The sequence below is a fragment of the Dipodomys merriami genome, unplaced genomic scaffold (assembly GCF_024711535.1).
Source record: "Dipodomys merriami isolate MVZ:Mamm:240054 unplaced genomic scaffold, mDipMer1.0.p SCAF_6, whole genome shotgun sequence".
Lineage (NCBI taxonomy): Eukaryota > Metazoa > Chordata > Mammalia > Rodentia > Heteromyidae > Dipodomys > Dipodomys merriami.
This window is the reverse complement of record NW_027206179.1, coordinates 70,442,063-70,460,713: the sequence shown is the minus strand read 5'-3', so window position 1 is coordinate 70,460,713 and position 18,651 is coordinate 70,442,063. Positions and strand designations below refer to the sequence as shown.

Sequence of the window (18,651 nt, the reverse complement as noted above, 5' to 3'; positions counted from 1 at the left end):
CCTGGGTGGTGTCCCTCAACTCTTCAGCTCAAGGCTAGTGTCTACCACTTGAGCCACAGGGACACTTCCTGTTTTCTGGTGGTTAATTAGAGATAAGAGTGTCATGGATGTTCCTGCCCAGACTGGCACTAAACGGTGATCCTCAGATCTCAGGCTCCTGAGTAGCTAGGATTACAGGCATGAGTCACTGGCGCCCGACTCCTGACACTCTTATCTCCAATTAACTTCTAAAAAGCAAGAAGTAAAGCTGTGGTTCAAATGATAGAGTGCTAGTCTTGAGCACAAAAGCTCTGAGATAGAACCCAGGTCCTGAGTTTAAGCTAGGACTCACAAAAAAATTACCATTCATATTCCTATTTTCACTTTTTTTTGGGGGGGGGTCTGGTTGTGGGGCCTGAACTCTGGGCCTGGGCACTGTCCCTCAGATCTTCAGCTCAAGGCTAGCACTCTACCACTTGAGCCACAGTGCCACTTCCAGCTTTTTTTCTTTTTGCTTATGTGGTGCTGAGGAATTGAACCCAGGGCCTCAGGCATGCAAAGCAAGTACTCTACCACTGAGCCACCTTCCCAGCCCTCACTTTTTTTTTTCTCTTTTTTTAAAATTTAATTTAATTTTATTTGTGAACATACTGTACAGAGGAGTTACAATTACATGGGCAGGATAATGCGTACATTTCTTACCAAGCATTGCAGCCTCCTCCTTTGTTTACCCTTCACATCCCTTCCCAGCCTCCCCCCTCCCCCCCAATCCCAATCCTTCTCCTTCCCCCCCTTCCCCCCCCTCACTTTTTTTTTTTGGAGACAAAGTCTTACTAATGTGTAGCCCAGGCTTCAGCTTCCCAGTGTTAGCATTACGAATGTGTACCACTGTTTTAATAATTTAAATATACTTTAATGCATTCTAAAAGATATTTTCAAGTTTTCATTTCTATTTGAGTGGGTTTTTTATTTGTGCACATATCTGCTATTTTGTACATTTTCTTTCAAAAGAACACAAAGAAAAGGATATTCACTTCTGCTAAATCAAACCCAAAAGGTAATTTTCCCACAGAACATGTATTTTAAACTTCTAGTCTTAAAGACTGATTTTGAATTGTGTTCAATTTTTTTTGTGTGCCAGTTCTATGACTTGAACCATACCTCCATTTCTGGCCCTTTGCTGGTTATTTGGAGATAAGTCTCATGGACTTTCCTGCCCCAAGTGACTTCAAACTGTAATCCTCAAATCTCTGCCTCCTGAGTAGCAAGGATTACAGACATGAGCCATGATGCCAAGCTTCAAAATCTTCCTTATATTGCCTAACATATACATTACTCTACTGGCTGCTTTTATGAAGGCTTATGATTTGAAAGCTATGTTTAATATTTCAACACGTGAAACATTGTTTATTCCTTACCAAGTTTCAAAGGTTATTTTTATATTTAATTTGCTTTTGGCCTGAACTATTCTAACTTAGCTGGTTGTTAGTGACTCACACCAGTAATCCTACTCAGAAGGCTGAGATCTGGAGGATTCGAAGCCAATTTGAGCAGAGAAGTCGGTTCAGAGATTAATCTTCAAAATAACCAACATAAAGTCAGATTTGAGGCATAGTTCAAGGGTAGAGTTCCAGCTGTGAGCAAGCCAACTGCTTATAAGTAGAGTAAGTGAGAATTCAATGCTTGTGTTATAAAAAACAAAAAAGTATTCTTAGTTCACTAATACTATCTTTCCAAAAATGAACATTCTTATTTGTGATGATGTGTAACTGATGAATAAACCCAGGAAAATAAGTGACTATATCAGACAAAAGATATCCTGTACAAAAATAAAGTCACTTTCGGGGCTGGGAAGGTGGCTCAGTGGTAGAGCGCTTGCCTTGCATGCTCGAGGCCCTGGGTTCGATTCCTCAGCACCACATAAGCAAAAAGAAAAAAGAGTTCAGGCCCCACGAACGGACCCCCCCCCCAAAAAAAAATAAAGTCACTTTATGTGAAAAGGTTATCACTATCTGTCTATCACAACTGGTTATCTATTACTACTATATTCAGAATATGGCAAAGTAAACTAGTAATATGTGTCTACAGATATCTCCTTGTATATAATTTAAAAATTGGTAGCTTTTTTTCCCTTCTGGTTCTGGGTTTGAATTCAGTACTTCTTTGCCCTCAAGGCTAGTGATCTACCTTTTTTTTTTTTTTTTTTGGGTCCGGGATTTTTTTGGTTGCTTTTTTAGACAGGATCTTGCTATATTTGGCTCAGGCTGGCTTCTAATTCACTACGTAGCACACGTGGGCCTCGAACTCACAATGTTCCACCTCAGCCTCTGAGAGTGTGCCAGAATGAGCCACCATGCCTAGTTGGGACTACAGACTATTAACCTTGTACTTTTGCCAGTCTGGTAGGAAAACAAATTTTAACAATTGCTGTTATTTAACTTTTTTCTTTAATTATTCATGTTTATTACTTATTTGTATTTATCCTGCTACTTCTTCGTGTCTTTTGACCTTTTTTTAAAATTTGAGGTATTAGCTGTTAAATAGCAGCAGCAAAATCCAACGGAATTTGGAATACAACTGCATTACTTACCTCAATAATATAAAACAGTTATCTACTTCAGTAATGTAAAAATACTAATTTCCTAAAATACTTCCATGTTTTCATTTTTGACACTTAAATTTCTGCTTCATCTGGAATTCATTTTGAAATAAGAAATGAGACATTGGGTTGAGGGTGTGGCTCAAGTGGTAGAGCACATCTACTTAATAAGTATAAGGCTCTAAGTTCAAGTCCCAGTTATGTCCCCTGGAAACACACAAACAAACAAAAAATCCCAAGAAGGCATAAACACAATAGTACTGTCTGTCAGGCAGGCAGGCAGTCCATTAGTCATCAATAAAGATGTAGTAAATTTCTATTATGACTACACACTCCTAGGGCTTGAGGATCCTGTGGTTTTACATTCCTGGGCATTCAACAAATTATTAAAAATAGTGATGGTGCAGGGGCTGAAGCTCAGGAAATTTCCCTAAGAAATGTAATTTAAATTGTGATAGGAAGAAAGTGGGAATAAACATGCTTACAGGGAGTTTGTATAAAACTTGAAGGTGCAGACATTATGCTGCTCTCTGACTTGGATGTAGAAATCAACAATAATATGATAATATATAATGGCAAGTTTTTCTTTTTGTTTGTTTGGCAGTACTATGATTTGAACTCCAGGCCTTGTATTTCCTAGGCAGGCCTTCTAGGACTTCAGTCCATGCTCCTGTCTTTTTTGGAAGTGGGGCTCTGGCTCAGGTCTGGGCGCTGTTTCTGAGCTTTTTCGCTCAAGGCTAGTGCTCTACCACTTTGAGCCACTGTGGGATCCAGTTTTCTGGTGGTTAATTAGAGATAAGACAATCACGAGCTGTCCTGCCCAGGCTGGCTTTGAACTACATTCCTCAGATTTCAGCATCCTGAGTAGCTAGGATTACAGGCAGCCACCAGCAACTGGCTACCCCATCCTGTTTTAGTAAACCAGTTATGCCTCCTGAGTAGCTAGGATTACAGCTACACACCACTATGCCAAGTTTATTGATGGATTGAGATGGGGGTCTCATTAACTTTTTGCCTAGAATGGTTTCCAACTGCAATCTTTTTAATCTTTGCCTCCTAAGTAGCTTGTATTACAGATGTGAGCCACTATGCTTGGCCTAGATAGCAAATTTTTATTTATGTACAACTTAGGCTGTTAAGGTTAGTTCTAGGAGACTGCAATGTATTAATTCATTTAATATTTCCAATTTCTCTGAGGTTGATAAACAGGTGTGCCCAGTGTCTGATGAAAGCAACATCAGAATATAGGCAACTAGGATTCTGAGTGTGAGTGGTATAGAAGAAGGCTGAAGGAGGGTTGGATAACTCAGATTTATGAGGAGTTTTGAATTTAACTTAACAAAGGGAAACTATGAAAAAATTTTTACATGCTATTAGAGCTTATTTTCTTATTTATTTATTTAATTTTAAAGAGTAGTTATATAGGGGCTGGGAAGGTGGCTCAGTGGTAGAGCGCTTGCCTTGCATGCATGCCACCCTGGGTTCAATTCCTTAGCACCACATAAGCAGAAAAAGCTGGAAATGGTATTGTGGCTCAAGAGGTAGAGCGCTAGCCTTGAGCTGAAGAGCTGAGGGACAGCTCCGAGGCCCAGAGTACAGGCCCCACAACCAACAAAAAAAAAAGAAAAAAAGAAAAAAAAAAGAAAAAAAAAGAGTAGTTATACAAGTACTTAAGTCACCCTGGTGAAAATGAGAAAATGAATTAGACTGAAGACAGAGTAGGTGCAAGGAGGTCAGTCAGGAGCTACTGTGGGAATGCAAGTAATGAATGACAGTGGCTTGGCCAAGTGACAGCAGTGGAATGAGGAACAAAGGTGAAGAAACTAAATGTAAACAAGGAAAACCAGAAGTCAGGCAGAAGATAGAAGGTTGGCATTTCAAGAATCAATGTGACATGGTAAGGCCTTTTAAAGACTGAACCAGGCTCCTAACTCACTCAAGCTAAAGCAGCTGCGTGGTGTTTTCACTGAAGAGGATGCAAGAAACAATTCTATTCACATGTGATGAAGCGTCACGACAATGGCACACAGGTACTAGAAGATACAGGATGTGTACATCTAGGAAAAGGACATTATAACATTTGCACTTGGATGGGAGACAAAGAAGAACAGTTCAGGATCACCAAAAGAGGATAACATGTAAAATCACCTTGATTTTAATAATTTGCAAATTCTGAAATAAACATGCTCAAGAAAATGAAATGATTTGGAAATTTAAGAAAATGTCAAGGAAAATCCTGAGGTAGGGTTGAATTTAAAGATTATCAGTTAAAAATGTACTTGCAGGGCTGGGAAGGTGGCTAAGTGGTAGAGTGCTTGCCTTGCATGCATGAGGCCCTTGGTTCAATTCCTCAGCACCACATAAACAAAAAGAAAAAAGCCGGAAGTGGTGCTGTGGCTCAAGTGGTAGAGTGCTAGCCTTGAGCTGAAGAGCTGAGGGACAGCGCCCAGGCCCAGAGTTCAAGCCCCACGACCGACAAAAAAAAAAAAAAAAAAATGTACTTGCACAGCCGGGTGCTGGTGGCTCACACCTGTAATCCTAGCTACTCAGGAGGCTGAGATTTGAGGATCGCGGTTCAAAGCCAGCCCGGGCAGGAGAGACCGTGAGACTCCTATCTCCAATAAACCACCAGAAAACCGGAAATGGCGCTGTAGCTCAAAATGTACTTGCACAGGTGGGAATAAAAATTGGTTCATATTCTGTTTTTTTTTTTTTTGCCAGTTGTGGTGCCTGAACTCTGGGCCTGGGCGTTGTCCCTCAGCTTTTCAGCTCAAGGGTAGAGCTCTACCACTTAAGCTACAGTCTACTTCTGGCTTTTTCTGCTTATGTGGTGCTGAGGAATCGAACCCAGGGCCTCATGCATGCAAGGCAAGCACTCTACCACTGAGCCACCTTCCCAGTCAATTGGTTCATATTCTATAGCAGATATTGGAGAGTATATATATATATTGGAGAGTGTGTGTATGGAAGTGTATATAAGAAACTGATAACACTAATTGCTCAGGGAGGAAAACTTGGGGACTGACTGCCTGGGGAAAATTCTGCTGTATAACTCTTGCTCTGTATACTCATGTGTGCCTTTTGGAGTTGGGACCATGTGAATATAGTACATTTATGTAAAATATTGCTATTGGTAAATCTTACCAATTACTTGAGGACATTTATTTGAACAAATAGAATAGAGCAATTATTATAAACATCCCCTGTGGAAATATTTAGACTATATGTACATACCTGGCATTCTGTTTCATTAGTTTTCATTGTCTTGAAGTCATCTTGTTTGCTTATAATCTTCTGCAGCTAAAAAGATTGCAAACATGAGTTTACATGCCTGCCTCCTGGAGTTTTCAAAATATATTATTAAATACTAACTTAAATACTTTCTTTTTTTAAAACGTACATACTTTCTATATGATAAATTGCTATCCTCTTTCTCTTAGACCATGTAAAAATCAAACAATAAAACAGATAAAAGTACTAACACTATTATTAGTGTAATTCTCTCTTTTTTTTTTTTTTGGGTCCGGTCGTGGGCCTGAACTCTGGGCCTGGGCGTTGTCCCTCAGCTCTTCAGCTCAAGGCTAGCGCTCTACCACTTGCGCCACAGTGCCACTTCTGGCTTTTTTCTTTTTGCTTATGTGGTGCTGAGGAATCTAATCCATGCAAGGCAAGCGCTCTACCACTGAGCCACCTTCCCAGCCCTCTCAAAAGAACTTTCATTCATAATTTTTTTTTTAACCACTGATAGTTTATGGTCACATTTTCAAGTATATGGTTCTTTAAGTTATTTATGCTATACATATATTGTGTTTCCTTCTTTTATGTATTTATAGGGCAGGAAAACAAATATTTACTTCTATTAATTATAAAATTGTTAATATTCCTTTGAAGCTGAGTATATTGAAAAACCTACCTACCTTTCAGAATCCTTTGTAACAATCTTCACAAGGAAAGCAGATTTAAAAAAAAAGGTTTTAAAAAATCAGATATAGACAAAAATTCCAAGTTAGGGATAAAATAAAGCAATTGGGTTTTTCCTAGATAATTTGTTAATAGTTTGCAAACTGCTGTAATTGAATCTGAAATGATTAATCTCATTAAAAAAAATCACACTAGGGTTTGAATTCAGGGCTTTTTGCTTGTTATCACTGGAGCCATACTTCCAGTCCTATCTTTTGCTGGTTATTTTTAAGATAATATGTCTCTCTTCTCACACAGGTGTCTGCTTACTTTAGGCTTCTTACCATTACTAGGATCACAGGCATTGGTTAATGCATCCAGTTTCTAGCCATAGAGATATAATAACTTATGTTATATAACCTATGTACTTTTCTACCTGGGCTGGCCTGGAATCTATATTTTCCCAGTGTCAATGTACCAGATTGGGATGACAGGTACCACTGAGCCTAGTTACGAGTTAAGGAGTCTTACAGACTTTTTTACCCTGCTGGACTCACAACACTCCCAATTTCTCTCTCCCAAGTAGCAAGGATTATAGGCTTGAGACACTGGTACCTGTTTCAATCTCAAATTTAGCTATGTCTATTATGTTTATCTTAGTAAGTGGTTTATCTTTATTTCTCTATATCCCTGTTTTCATTGACTGCTCACTACTTAGTTCAGGGGGAAACACTGAAATGTTTTATTTTTGTTTAGCCTCTTAAGTTTTAAGTTAATAGCTTAAAGCCAGGTTCAAGACTCAAATATTTCTTAATTTTCCACTGTCCTCTTTAGTTTTATTATACAAAATTTCAAACATAAACAATATGAACAGCATTATATAAAAGGCCACCATAATCATTACTTAACTTCAGTGATAATCAGCACACTATCATTCTTGGTTCCTCTACTTCTACCTACTTTTCCTCTGTTATTATTTCTAGTTAGTACTTCTGTTTTTCCTATATTATTACTTCAAGTAATAACTCTAAATTACAGACAATATTAGATCTTAAAATGTACCAATCTTAGCCATACCATTCATGTGTACACACCTCTTAGTTTTTTCGTTTAAGGTTTGCTCTCTACCACTTGAGCCACAGCTCCACTCAGCTTTTTGTGATTAATTGTAGGTAAGAGTCTCATAGACTTTCCTGTCTTGGCTGTCTTTCAATTGTGAACCTCAGATCTCAGCCTCCTGAGATGGCGTGAGCCACCTGGTGCTCAGCAGCCATACCATATTTTAATTAGCTTATTTAGTTATACAGAAGGAATTTCAATGTTATATTTTCACGTTAATATTATATTACAGTTGGAATGTCCCCATTTTCCTTCTTCTCCTTTTTTTTTTTTTTGTCCAAGACTGGGACTGAAACTCAGTATCTGATGCTTTCACTCATTGGCTAGCCACTTGAGCCATGTCTATTAAGTTTCATAAAAAACTAGTAAACTTTTTTTTCCCCCCAAAGCAAACTGGTTCCTTCCTATCCTCACCAATATTCGTTTTGTGTTTTTTTTTTTGGGGGGGGGTCCGGTTGTGGGGACTCTGGGCCTGGGCGCTGTCCCTCGGCTCTTCGGCTCAAGGCTAGCGCTCTACCACTTGAGCCACAGTGCCACTTCTGGCTTTTTTCTTTTTGCTTATGTGGTGCTGAGGAATCGAACCCAGGGCCTCATGCATGCAAGGCAAGCGCTCTACCACCGAGCCAACTTCCCAGCCCCCCTCACCAATATTTGTTATGGCCAGTCTTCTTAATTTTACCTTTTCTGTTGGAAGTGTACCATACTATTAATTTGCATTTACCTAATGGTTCATATGGGACACTTTTCCAAGTATTTATTACACATCTGTTTATTTTCTCCAGTAAAGTGTTTGTTGACTTTTGTTCATTAAGTACATTTACATGTGTTTTTTTGGTTGTGGGGCTTGAACTGAGGGCTGAACACTGTCCTTACACTTTTTTTTTTTTCTTTCTTTCTTTCTTTTTTGGTGCCAGTCCTTGGGCTTGAAATTAGGACCTGGGTGCTGTCTCTGAGCTTTTGTGCTCAAGGGCAGTACCTACCACTTTGAGCCTCAGCACTATTTCTGGCATTTTGGTAGTTAATTGGAAATAAGAGTCTCACAGACTTTCCTTCTCATCTTCAGATTTCAGCCTCTTTCACAGTAGGGATTATAGGTAGCCAGGCTCTGGTGGCTCATGCCTGCTACACAGGAAGCTGAGATCTGAGGATCCCGGTTCAAGCCAGCCCAGGCAGGAAAGTCCATGAGACTCTTATCTCCAATTAACCACCAGAAAACTGGAAGTGGTGCTGTGGCTCAAGTAGTAGAGTGTTTGCCTTGAGCTGAAGAGCTGAGGGACAGCACCCAGGCCCAGAGTTCAAGCCTCACTACTGACCAAAAAAAAGGATTATAGATGTGAGCCACTAATATTTGGCTCAAACAGATATATCATTCTGATTTTTCTTTTTAAAAGTCTTTTCTTTTTTGGTATTGAGGATCAAACCTAGGATATTACGTACTTGTGAGGCAAGTGCTTTGCCACTGGGCCAGATCCCAACAGCTAAACTTAAATTGTAGAACTTTAAGTTGCAGGAGTTCTCTATACATTCTGGATACAAGACCTCTGTCAGACATGTATTATCAAAGTATTTTCTCCTAATTGACCACCCTGCCCTGTCTGTCTTTTTGTCAGACAAAGTCTCACTAAGTAGCCCAGGCTGGCCTCAAACTCCAGAGTCTCCTGCCTTATCCGCCTGACTTCTAGAATCATAGACAAGCACCAATACAACAAGCCTATTCTCTTTCCCTGCCTTTTCTTCACCATACCTCACCCCCTTGTACTAGGGTTGAACTTGGCCTCATACTTTCACTTGGCTTTTTAATCATAGTTGGTGCTCTACTACTAGGGCCATATCTCCACTTCCAGCTTTTTGCTAGTTAATTGGAGATAAAAGTCTTGCAGATTTGGCTGCCTGGGTTGGTTCTAAGCCTTGATTCTCAAATCTCAGCCTTTTGAGTAGCTAGAATTATAGGTGTGAGCACTGGCACCTGGATTCCTACTTACTTTCTTAACAGTGCTTCTGAGCAGAAGTTTTACATTTTGATGTAAACTAATTCATCACTTTCTTTTTATCATTACTGCTTTCAGTGCCCTAGGAAACTGTCTGGGGCTATGGATGTGGCTCAGTGGTGGATTGCCTTTCCTAGCCACATGGGTATACTTTTCTTTTCTTTTCTTTTTTGTTGGTCATGGGTCTTGAACTCTGGGCCTGGGCACTGTCCCTTAGCTCTTCAGCTCAAGGCTAGTGTTCTGCCACTTGAGCCACAGCACCACTTTTAGTTTTCTGGTGGTTAATTGGAGATAAGAGTCTCATGGACTTTCTTGCCTGGGCTGGCTTCGAACCTTGATCTTCAGATCTCAGCCTCCTGAATAGCTAGGATTACAGCCGTGAGCCACTGGCACCTGGCTGGGTATTTGCAATAATTAGTATATGTCTGAGTCAAGCAGAAAAGGTCAGATAAGTTGATGTTAGGGAAATGAGCCCCAAGATAAGTATTCAAATGTTTTTTTTCTTTCATGCAATCGTTTCTAACATATTTATAAGATGATTTCTTTGTTGCTTTGTATGTCCCTCCCCCATGGTATAACCCCTGCTTTCACTGTATTTGATGTTGGTATAATTTGTGGAGGGGAAGGGAAAAAAATAAATCGTTTAAATAGGGATACAGGTGGACCCATTGCAACAATGAGATGTATAGTTGCTATCTCAAAAAATGAATTTTATAACTTTGGTCGGGGGAAGATCGGATGGGAGGGTGGGGGGGATGAGAAGGGATGGGAGGGGGAAACAAAGGAGGAAGGGGAAACAATGCTTGATAAGAAATGTACTCATAAAAAAAGAAATCTTGCCCATGTAATTGTAAGCCCCCCCGTACAGTATTTTCATAATAAAAAAAAGAACAAAAAAAAGGAAAAAAACAGAAAGACTCAGTCTTTCAGAAGATATTCTCTTTAATATTCTACCTGGAAGTTTAATGGTGTTAGTTTTTACATTTGTATTCATTGTTCACCCCAAATTCACATTTCTGAAATTTAAACTTGGGCTTTGTGCTTGCTAGGCAGGCCCTCTACCACTTGAGATATGCCTCCAATCCCTTTACGAATTGGTTATTTTTTAAGATAATTGTTTTATGCCCAGGCTAGCTAGGTCTATGATCTTTCTACTTCGGCTTTCCATGTAGCTAGGATGACAGGCACATACCACTGCACCCAGTCATTGTGCTCCCTACATAACTGAAATAAGAGGAGCATGCCACAGCAACCAGCCATTGCTTGAGATAGAATCTCTCAAACTGTTGTGCTAGGCTGGCCTTGAACCCTGAACCTTGGATATTTGCCTCTCAAGTAGCTAGGATTATAGGCTTGAGTCACAGCACCTTCTATTTTTGTATATGGAGAAGCTTTTTTTTCTTCCATATGCCTATCTAGTAAACAAGTTTTTGCTTTCCAATTTATTGATTTGGTTCATTGTTGAAAATTAAGTGACTACGAGGATAAAGTCTATTATCATTCATGGATCTACCTCCACTGATTTATTGTTCATGAGTCAGTATCATCTGTCATTGTCATAGACTTGGAGTCTGTCAGTGTGAGCTATCTTGCTTTGTTCTTGTTTCTTAAGACTGACATGTTTTATTTAGGCTCTGTGCTTATATCAAAAGCTTTTTTTTTTTTTTTGCTGGTCCTGGGGCTTGAACTCAGGACCTGGGTGCTGTCCTTGAGCCTCTTTGAGCTCAAGGCCTGAGCCACAGGGCCACTTATGGCCATTTTAAGTAGTTTATTAGTGATAAGAGTCTCATGGGGACTTTCCTGCCTAGGCTGGTTTTGAATCAGCCCTCAGATCTTAACCTTCTGTGTAGTTGGGATTACAGGCATGAGCCATTGGTTCCTGGATACTTCCTTTAAAAAAATTATTCATTTGTAGATGGGTGCTGGTGGCTCGCACTATAATCCTCGCTACTCAGGAGGCTGAGATCTGAGGATTGCGGTTCAAAGCCAGCCCAGGCAGGAAAGTCTATGAGACTCTTATCTCTAATAAACCACTCAGAAAACTGGAAGTGGCATTGTGGCTCAAGTGGAAGAGTGCTAGCCTTGAGCTGAAGAGCTGAGGTACAGTGCCCTGGCCCAGAGTTCAAGCCCCATGACTGACCAAAAAAAAATTATTCATTTATTATTTTTTAATTATTTTTCTTGATGGCACTGGAACTTGAACTCAAGACTTTGTGTACTTGCTTGGTGCTCTACCACTTGAACCATATCCCCAGTCTAGCATTTTTGTTAATATCATGGACTTTTCTGCTTTGGCTGGCTTTCAACCTCGATCTTCAACCTCAGCTTTCTGAATAGGAAGAATTACAGGTATGAACCACAAGGGTGCAGCTATTAGTTTCTTTTCTTCTCTCTTTTTCTTTTTTAAAGGCTGTTCAGGTCTGGTGACAGGTGGCCCATGCCTGTAATCCTACCTACTCAGGAGGCAGGATCACAGACAGTTCAAAGCCAGTTGGGGCAGGAAAGTCTGTGAGACTCTTACCTCCAATTAACCACCAAAAAAGTCACAAGTGGAGCTATGGCTCAAGTGATAGCCTTGAGTAAAAAAGTTCAGGGACAGTGTCTAAGCTTTGAGTTCAAGCCTAGGCCTGGTACACATACACACAGAAGGGCTGCTCAGATTTTACTCAGGAAAGTTGAATATTAAGACAAATTTTGCAAGTACTGATATTTAAGACAGTCAAATTCCTTAACACGATGCATATCGTAGTATCTTAATTTATCTAGGCCTCCTTGAATTTCTACCAAGAACATTTAAAGCTTTTAGTGTAAAACTTTTGTTAATTTCTAATTATTTTGTTACTTGATACTGTCCCAAACAAGTGATCTTAATTTCATCTTCTGTTTGTCACTAGTATATAAGAATACACTTCATCTTCTATCTTCAGTTCTTTTTAAATTCGTATTATTTTAGACATCTTTGCTTTTGTTACTGGTTCCTTAGGATATCCTATATCAAATCATGTCAGCTTAAATAAACTCTATCCTTTCTCAGCATTTTTCTAACTTTTTATTTCTTTTTGTTACCACTAGAATCTCCAAGAAAATATTGAACAGAAGATGAAGTCATTTAGGATTTCTCCTTACAGTATAAAAGTAGCTTTGCCTTTTGTTTTCTTGGTGCTTTGATTGAACTCAGGGTCCTGCTCAACATACAATATACTTGCACTGGACTCTTTTTTTTTTTTTTTTTTTTTGGTCGGTCATGGGGCCTGAACTCTGGGCCTGGGTGCTGTCCCTCGGCTCTTCAGCTCAAGGCTAGCGCTCTACCACTTGAGCCACAGTGCCACTTCCAGCTTTTTCTGCTTATGTGGTACTGAAGAATCAAACCCAGGGTCTCATGCATGCAAGGTAAGCACTCTACCACTGAGCCACCTTCCCAGCCCCTTCCTTCCTTTCTTTAATTTTTTGCCAGTCCTGGGGCTTGAACTCAGGGTCTGGGCACTGTTCCTGAGCTTCTTTTGATCAAGGCTAGCACTCTACCACTTGAGTCACATAGCATCACTTCTGGCTTTTCCTGTTTATGTGGTACTGAGGAATGGAACCCAGGGCTTCATGCATACTAGGCAAGCATTCTATTACTCAGCCACATTCTCAGCCTCTATCTTTATTTATAAATGCTCTTTAAGACTAAGGAAGGGCCATTACTATTTGGCTGACTTTTATGGTTTCGTTTGTTAAATGCTTGTCTGTGTGTGAACATGATCTTATTGGTTCTCCTTTGTCCTGTTAATATAATGGATTGTAGTGAACTGATTTCTCAACCATTAAGATCAATTAATATTCCTTGGTAGCTCTTACTTAGGTTATAATGTACATAGTGCTTGACTTGTTCTATCCAGTGAAGTAGTTAAATTTTATTTTTTTACTTTTGTTCATGAGGAAAACAGGACTATAATTTACCTTTTTTGGTAGGTCTGTGTGAAATTGTAGTTACTAGGGTAATGATGATCTCAACTAAACTAGTAGTACCTCTTTCTTAACTGCTCCACTGATTTCACCAGTGAAACTGATGAACTTGAATTCATTTCTTTGTAAGAAAGTTTTGGAAAATAAATTCAGTTCTTTGACAAAAGGCCATACAGATTAGCTCTCATCTTGTTTATCTGTTATTAAGGTCTTGTCCTTTTCATTTGAATTGCCAAATTTTTAGGCACATATGCACTGGTTGTTCCCAATAATCCATTTTTACTCTTTGCTATCTGTAGATCTTCACAATATTTTTTGATTCCTAATATTGGTAATTTTGGTCCTCTGTTTTTATCATACAGACATTTAAAATAAACTTTCAAAAATAGACTAGGTAGCAATAAAATATTAATTATAAAATTTTATAAGAGGTTCAAAGCTTATTATTCTTTTATTATGGCATTCTATGTAGTTATTATAGTCTTCATATAGCTGTATTATAAAAAAGTTCAAATCAAATCAAATAAAACCAACAAAAAAAGCAAATAAGATTAGTTCACTTAAGAATTTTTTTAGGAGGCTTATCCAAACATGGTATGAAATTCAGAATAGCAAGGGATTATCCTATAGTCTATCAAAGTATGTTTTGTGCCAGATAAATCTTGTCATGTCAGGTTTTACCTAATACAATATAGTTGGATACAAGGGGAAGATTCCAGCAGGTTCTGCTTCTGGGTATTAAGTTCTATATAATATCTCCATTTGAAAAAGTACAAACCTAAACATATTGTCTAGAGACCTGGGCTAAAAGATCTTTCTGGTATCTATCTTAAGATCTTTTCTACAATGGCTAGACATGACATTAGCTCATGACAACAAGGTCCTAAATGCTCACTGGGACAGAACAGCATTGTTATGCTGGGGATACAGAACAGTGGGGACAGTGCTTACATTCTCATGGGCTAGAGGTAACAAACAAGTACTCGAATATAGTCATGTCAGAGCATGTCAAGTTCTATGAGTATAATAAAATAGAGCAGGGTAATAGGACAGAGACACATAGCTGGGGGTGGATCATTATGAGAAAGGTAGTTGTCTTTGAGGAGATGGTATTTGGGCTGGATTTGAGTAACTAAAACCTACCATAGGATTAGGGGAAGGAGATTTGGGTGGAAATAGGGGTGCTATGTTAGAGAAACAGGGTTAGAGACACATAAGCATTCTCACTTGATACAAATTCTGAATGGATAAAAAGTACCACTAAATTGACTACTAAATTTACATTGATGGGTACTTCCAATTTCAGGCTGAAAACAAAGCATGCTGAGCCAATTTAACTTACTTTTGCTTTCAGGGAAAATGACAGTTTAAATAAACTCTGGATCAGAATACTATCATAAAATTAAGAAGAATACATTCTACTAAAGGCTTTTTTATTTATGTAGTATTAATTCTAGCAGGATATTTGATGTGATAAATTATGACATTATTGTAGTAATCCTTTCTACCAGTATGAAAACAATGTGAAATAAAAGGACCACCTAGGGAGCAATTTATATTAGTAAACAGACTTGTCATTAATCTATTGTTTAGAGAAGCTGCATTAAAACCTTGGCACTTCTCCTACATAAGCAGATGTACCATCTATCAAGGTAGAGATGAAACGGATTAACTATTACTGGCTTTGATCACTGTCTGTATTGTTTATTATTACCTGACAAAGTACAAGTCATGTAGATAGCTGCTATTTTACAAGTTTTTGGGATAAAGGCACAAGCAATACACTCAGTAATACAGTTTTTAGATCTGGTTGTTAATAAAACATAAATGTGTTATGAAACACAGAAGTAAACCAAAGTGTTTTGCATTTTGGGACATTTTCACAAGATTTTATATTAATATGTTTTATCACTACTTTTACATTTGTTGAAATCACTTTGTTATACTTATGTCTTAGATTTTAAAGTAAATTTCATTACTTTTTATAACTTACAGTGGGGAGAGCAATAACTAAAATTAATTGAGTCAACATTGAGATAGACTAAAGCCCCCTCTCCCTATTCTTTAAATGTTTTATAGTCTGCAAAGAACTATTTGTTTCTTTTAAGACTGTTTCAAATGTAAGATGCAAAATACTTAGACTTAGTAATATAAAGACCATGGACGTGAAATAATTATTTAAATAATTAATTTAAATGTAATTTTCTTCTAAATGTTATTTTTTATTTTATTTTTTTGGTGCCAGTCCTAGGGCTTGAACCCAGGACCTGGATGCTACCCTGAACTTTTTTTCTCAAGCTTAGTGCTTTCCCACTTGAGTCAGAACCCACTTCTGGCTTTTTGGTAGTTAACTGGAGATAAGAATCTCATGTACTTTCCTGATTGGGCTGGCTTCAAACCACAATCCTCAGATCTTAGCCTCCAGATTAGCTAGGATTATAGGCCTGACCACAGGTATTTGGCTCAAATGTTGTTTTTAAAAACCTGTATCATGTCACATTGTATTTTATAGGCTTTTAAGATTGAATTTTATGGGCTAGGAAGGTGGCTCAGTGGTAAGAGTGCTTGTTTTGCATGTATGAGGCCCTGGGTTCAATTCCTCAGCACCACATAAACAGAAGAAGCCAGAAGTGGAGCTGTGGCTCAAGTGGTAGAACACTAGTCTTGAGCTGAAGAGCTCTCCGGGACAGTACCCAGGCCTAAAGTTTAAGCCCGATGACTGACAAAATAAAAATAAAAAAATAAAAAATTGAATTTTATAACCTCAAACTTAAAAGAAAAGTGATGTATCATAATTCATGGACTAGTTATTCAATAATTTTTCAGATATTTAAGGGTAAGTCAGTAATCAGAAATTGGTCTATAAATGCAGCATATATCCCTATTAAGTAAAAAGCATATTTGAAAAATTAAAGTATATGTAATAATATCAAGAACAGAGTCTGTATCTACAGAAAAGACTGAGTTCTTGTAAAAGCCTTAGTTATGTCCTTGTGGAAATGGGAACAATAACATGTTCTCTACTGCTAATCAGTATTTTCTTTTTTTTTTTTTTTGTCGGTCGTGGGGCTTGAACTCTGGGCCTGGGCGTTGTCCCTCAGCTCTTCAGCTCAAGGCGAGCGCTCTACCACTTGAGCTACAGCACCACTTTCTGGTTTTCTGGTGGTTTATTGGAGATAAGAGTCTCACGGTCTGTCTTGCCCGGGCTGGCTTTGAACCGCGATCCTCAGATCTCAGCCTCCTGAGTAGCTAGGATTACAGGCGTGAACCACCAGCGCCCGGCTAATCAGTATTTTCTTTAGGCTTTGTAGTTTGGCCTCATGTCGTTATCAAACCTCTATAAGTGAAACAAAATTGCTGAACTTTGAAAGCATGATAGCAATATTACCAGGGGCTCTCTTAGGTCTATTTTTTAAAACTATCTCCGATTTTACTATCCAAGAAATGTAAGACCTATTAGTTCCCTATACCTACTGACTCCCAAGGAGTCACTAATAGCTTAATCAACCTAAGAGAATCTCATCTTCATGGATCATAAGCTTTTCATATAAACTACCCATATGAACTATCTGAATGATAGTAATTGTTATAGATTTGTTTCTTGTCCCTGAGATATGAAGGATAAAAAGTATGGGGGGTTGGGAAGGTGGCTCAGTGGTAGAGTGTTTGCCTTGCATGCATGAGGTCCTGCATTCAATTCCTCAGCACCACATAAGCAGAAAAAGCTGGAAGTTATGCTGTGTCTCAAGTGGTAGAGCACTAGCCTGGAGCTGAAGAGCTGAGGGACAGTGCCCAGGCCCAGAGTTCAGGCCCTACAACCAATAACAACAACAACAAAAGATTAAAAAGAAGTATGGTAGAATAGAAGTATGGTACTGATATTTCAGTTCTACTTAGGCAAATATTTTCTTCCTTAGGTTGGATTTAAATTAATTTTCCTTTTAAATAATCAAATGACAAATGACAAAAAAATGACAAAAAAATGACAAAAAAACTTGTTTTATGTATAGCTATCAATCTGTACTTCTTGTGTCATTGCTGAATATTTCTCTGCCCTTAATTTTGTGAAAATATGCTTTCCAAAAAGCAAATTGTGTCCCCCAAACAAGGTAAAAGTGTTAGATTAGATTTGTTGAAGACAGTATATGTGTAGTGGTATGTATTTGGGCAGTGTTATAGGACAAAGGAATCAAGCATCTTCAGTCCAGTACTGAACTCTGCATCCTGAGCATTTCCTTGGAACCACAGATTTTGCACATATCAAGAGTCTACTGTACATACCAATTTTCTCATCTATAAAATAGGGATACTACTGCAAATGGGTGTTGTAAATATAACATATATGAAAGATATAGCCAATAAGTGATACGTTTTTTTCACCAAAGAGTGCTATTATTGGGCTAGGGGTATCGCTCAAGTGCAGAGTGCTTGCCCAGCAAGTGAAAGCGTTGAGTTCAAACCGCCAAAAAAAAAAACAAGTCTAACGAAAGATATTATGATTATCTTTCCTACTCAGGTAATAGGCTAGAAAAAGTAGTAGCCATTGATTTCTCCTGTCCTCTTATCCCTCCACTTCAACTTGGCCAGGTTCTATAGGTGTTATTCCATAATATTTTTCTTTCTATTAGTACACAAAGTAATGGGATTCATTCTGATATTTCTATGCATGTATATTATGTATTTTGATGATAGACACCCACTCTATTACCTTTTTTTTTTTTGGGTCGGTTGTGGGGCCTGAACTCTGGGCCTGGGTGCTGTCCCTCAGCTTTTCAGCTCGAGGCTAGCACTCTATCACTTGAGCCACAGCACCACTTCTGGCTTTTTCTGCTTATGTGGTGCTGAGGAATCTAATCCAGGGCCTCATGCATGCAAGGCAAGCACTCTACCACTGAGCCACCTTCCCAGCCCTCCTATTACCCTCTTTCTTCAGCACCCTTCCAGATCCCTAATAAGTCCCTTTCACTTTCATGTCCTTTCTTGATTGTAGTTTCTACTTTTAATTCACAGATGTAAACCCAACTATTTGAACAGCCTTCCTAGTACTACAAAGGAAAAATGTATAAAAGAAAGTCTCCATGTGGCAATATCTTGGACTTTATGAATATGCTGTTACCT

At 38.6% G+C, this 18,651-nt stretch overlaps 1 protein-coding gene across 3 annotated transcripts in view; it reads right to left on the bottom strand.

Annotated features, from left to right (window-relative positions):
• Positions 1-18,651, bottom strand: part of Micu2 (mitochondrial calcium uptake 2) — a 95,175-nt gene that overhangs the window by 19,649 nt on the left and 56,875 nt on the right. For all 3 annotated transcript variants that reach the window (XM_070003117.1, XM_070003119.1, XM_070003118.1), the window contains one exon: positions 5,813-5,878. In XM_070003117.1, coding sequence (XP_069859218.1) covers positions 5,813-5,878 — 66 coding nt within the window. The remainder of the gene's footprint in view (positions 1-5,812; positions 5,879-18,651) is intronic.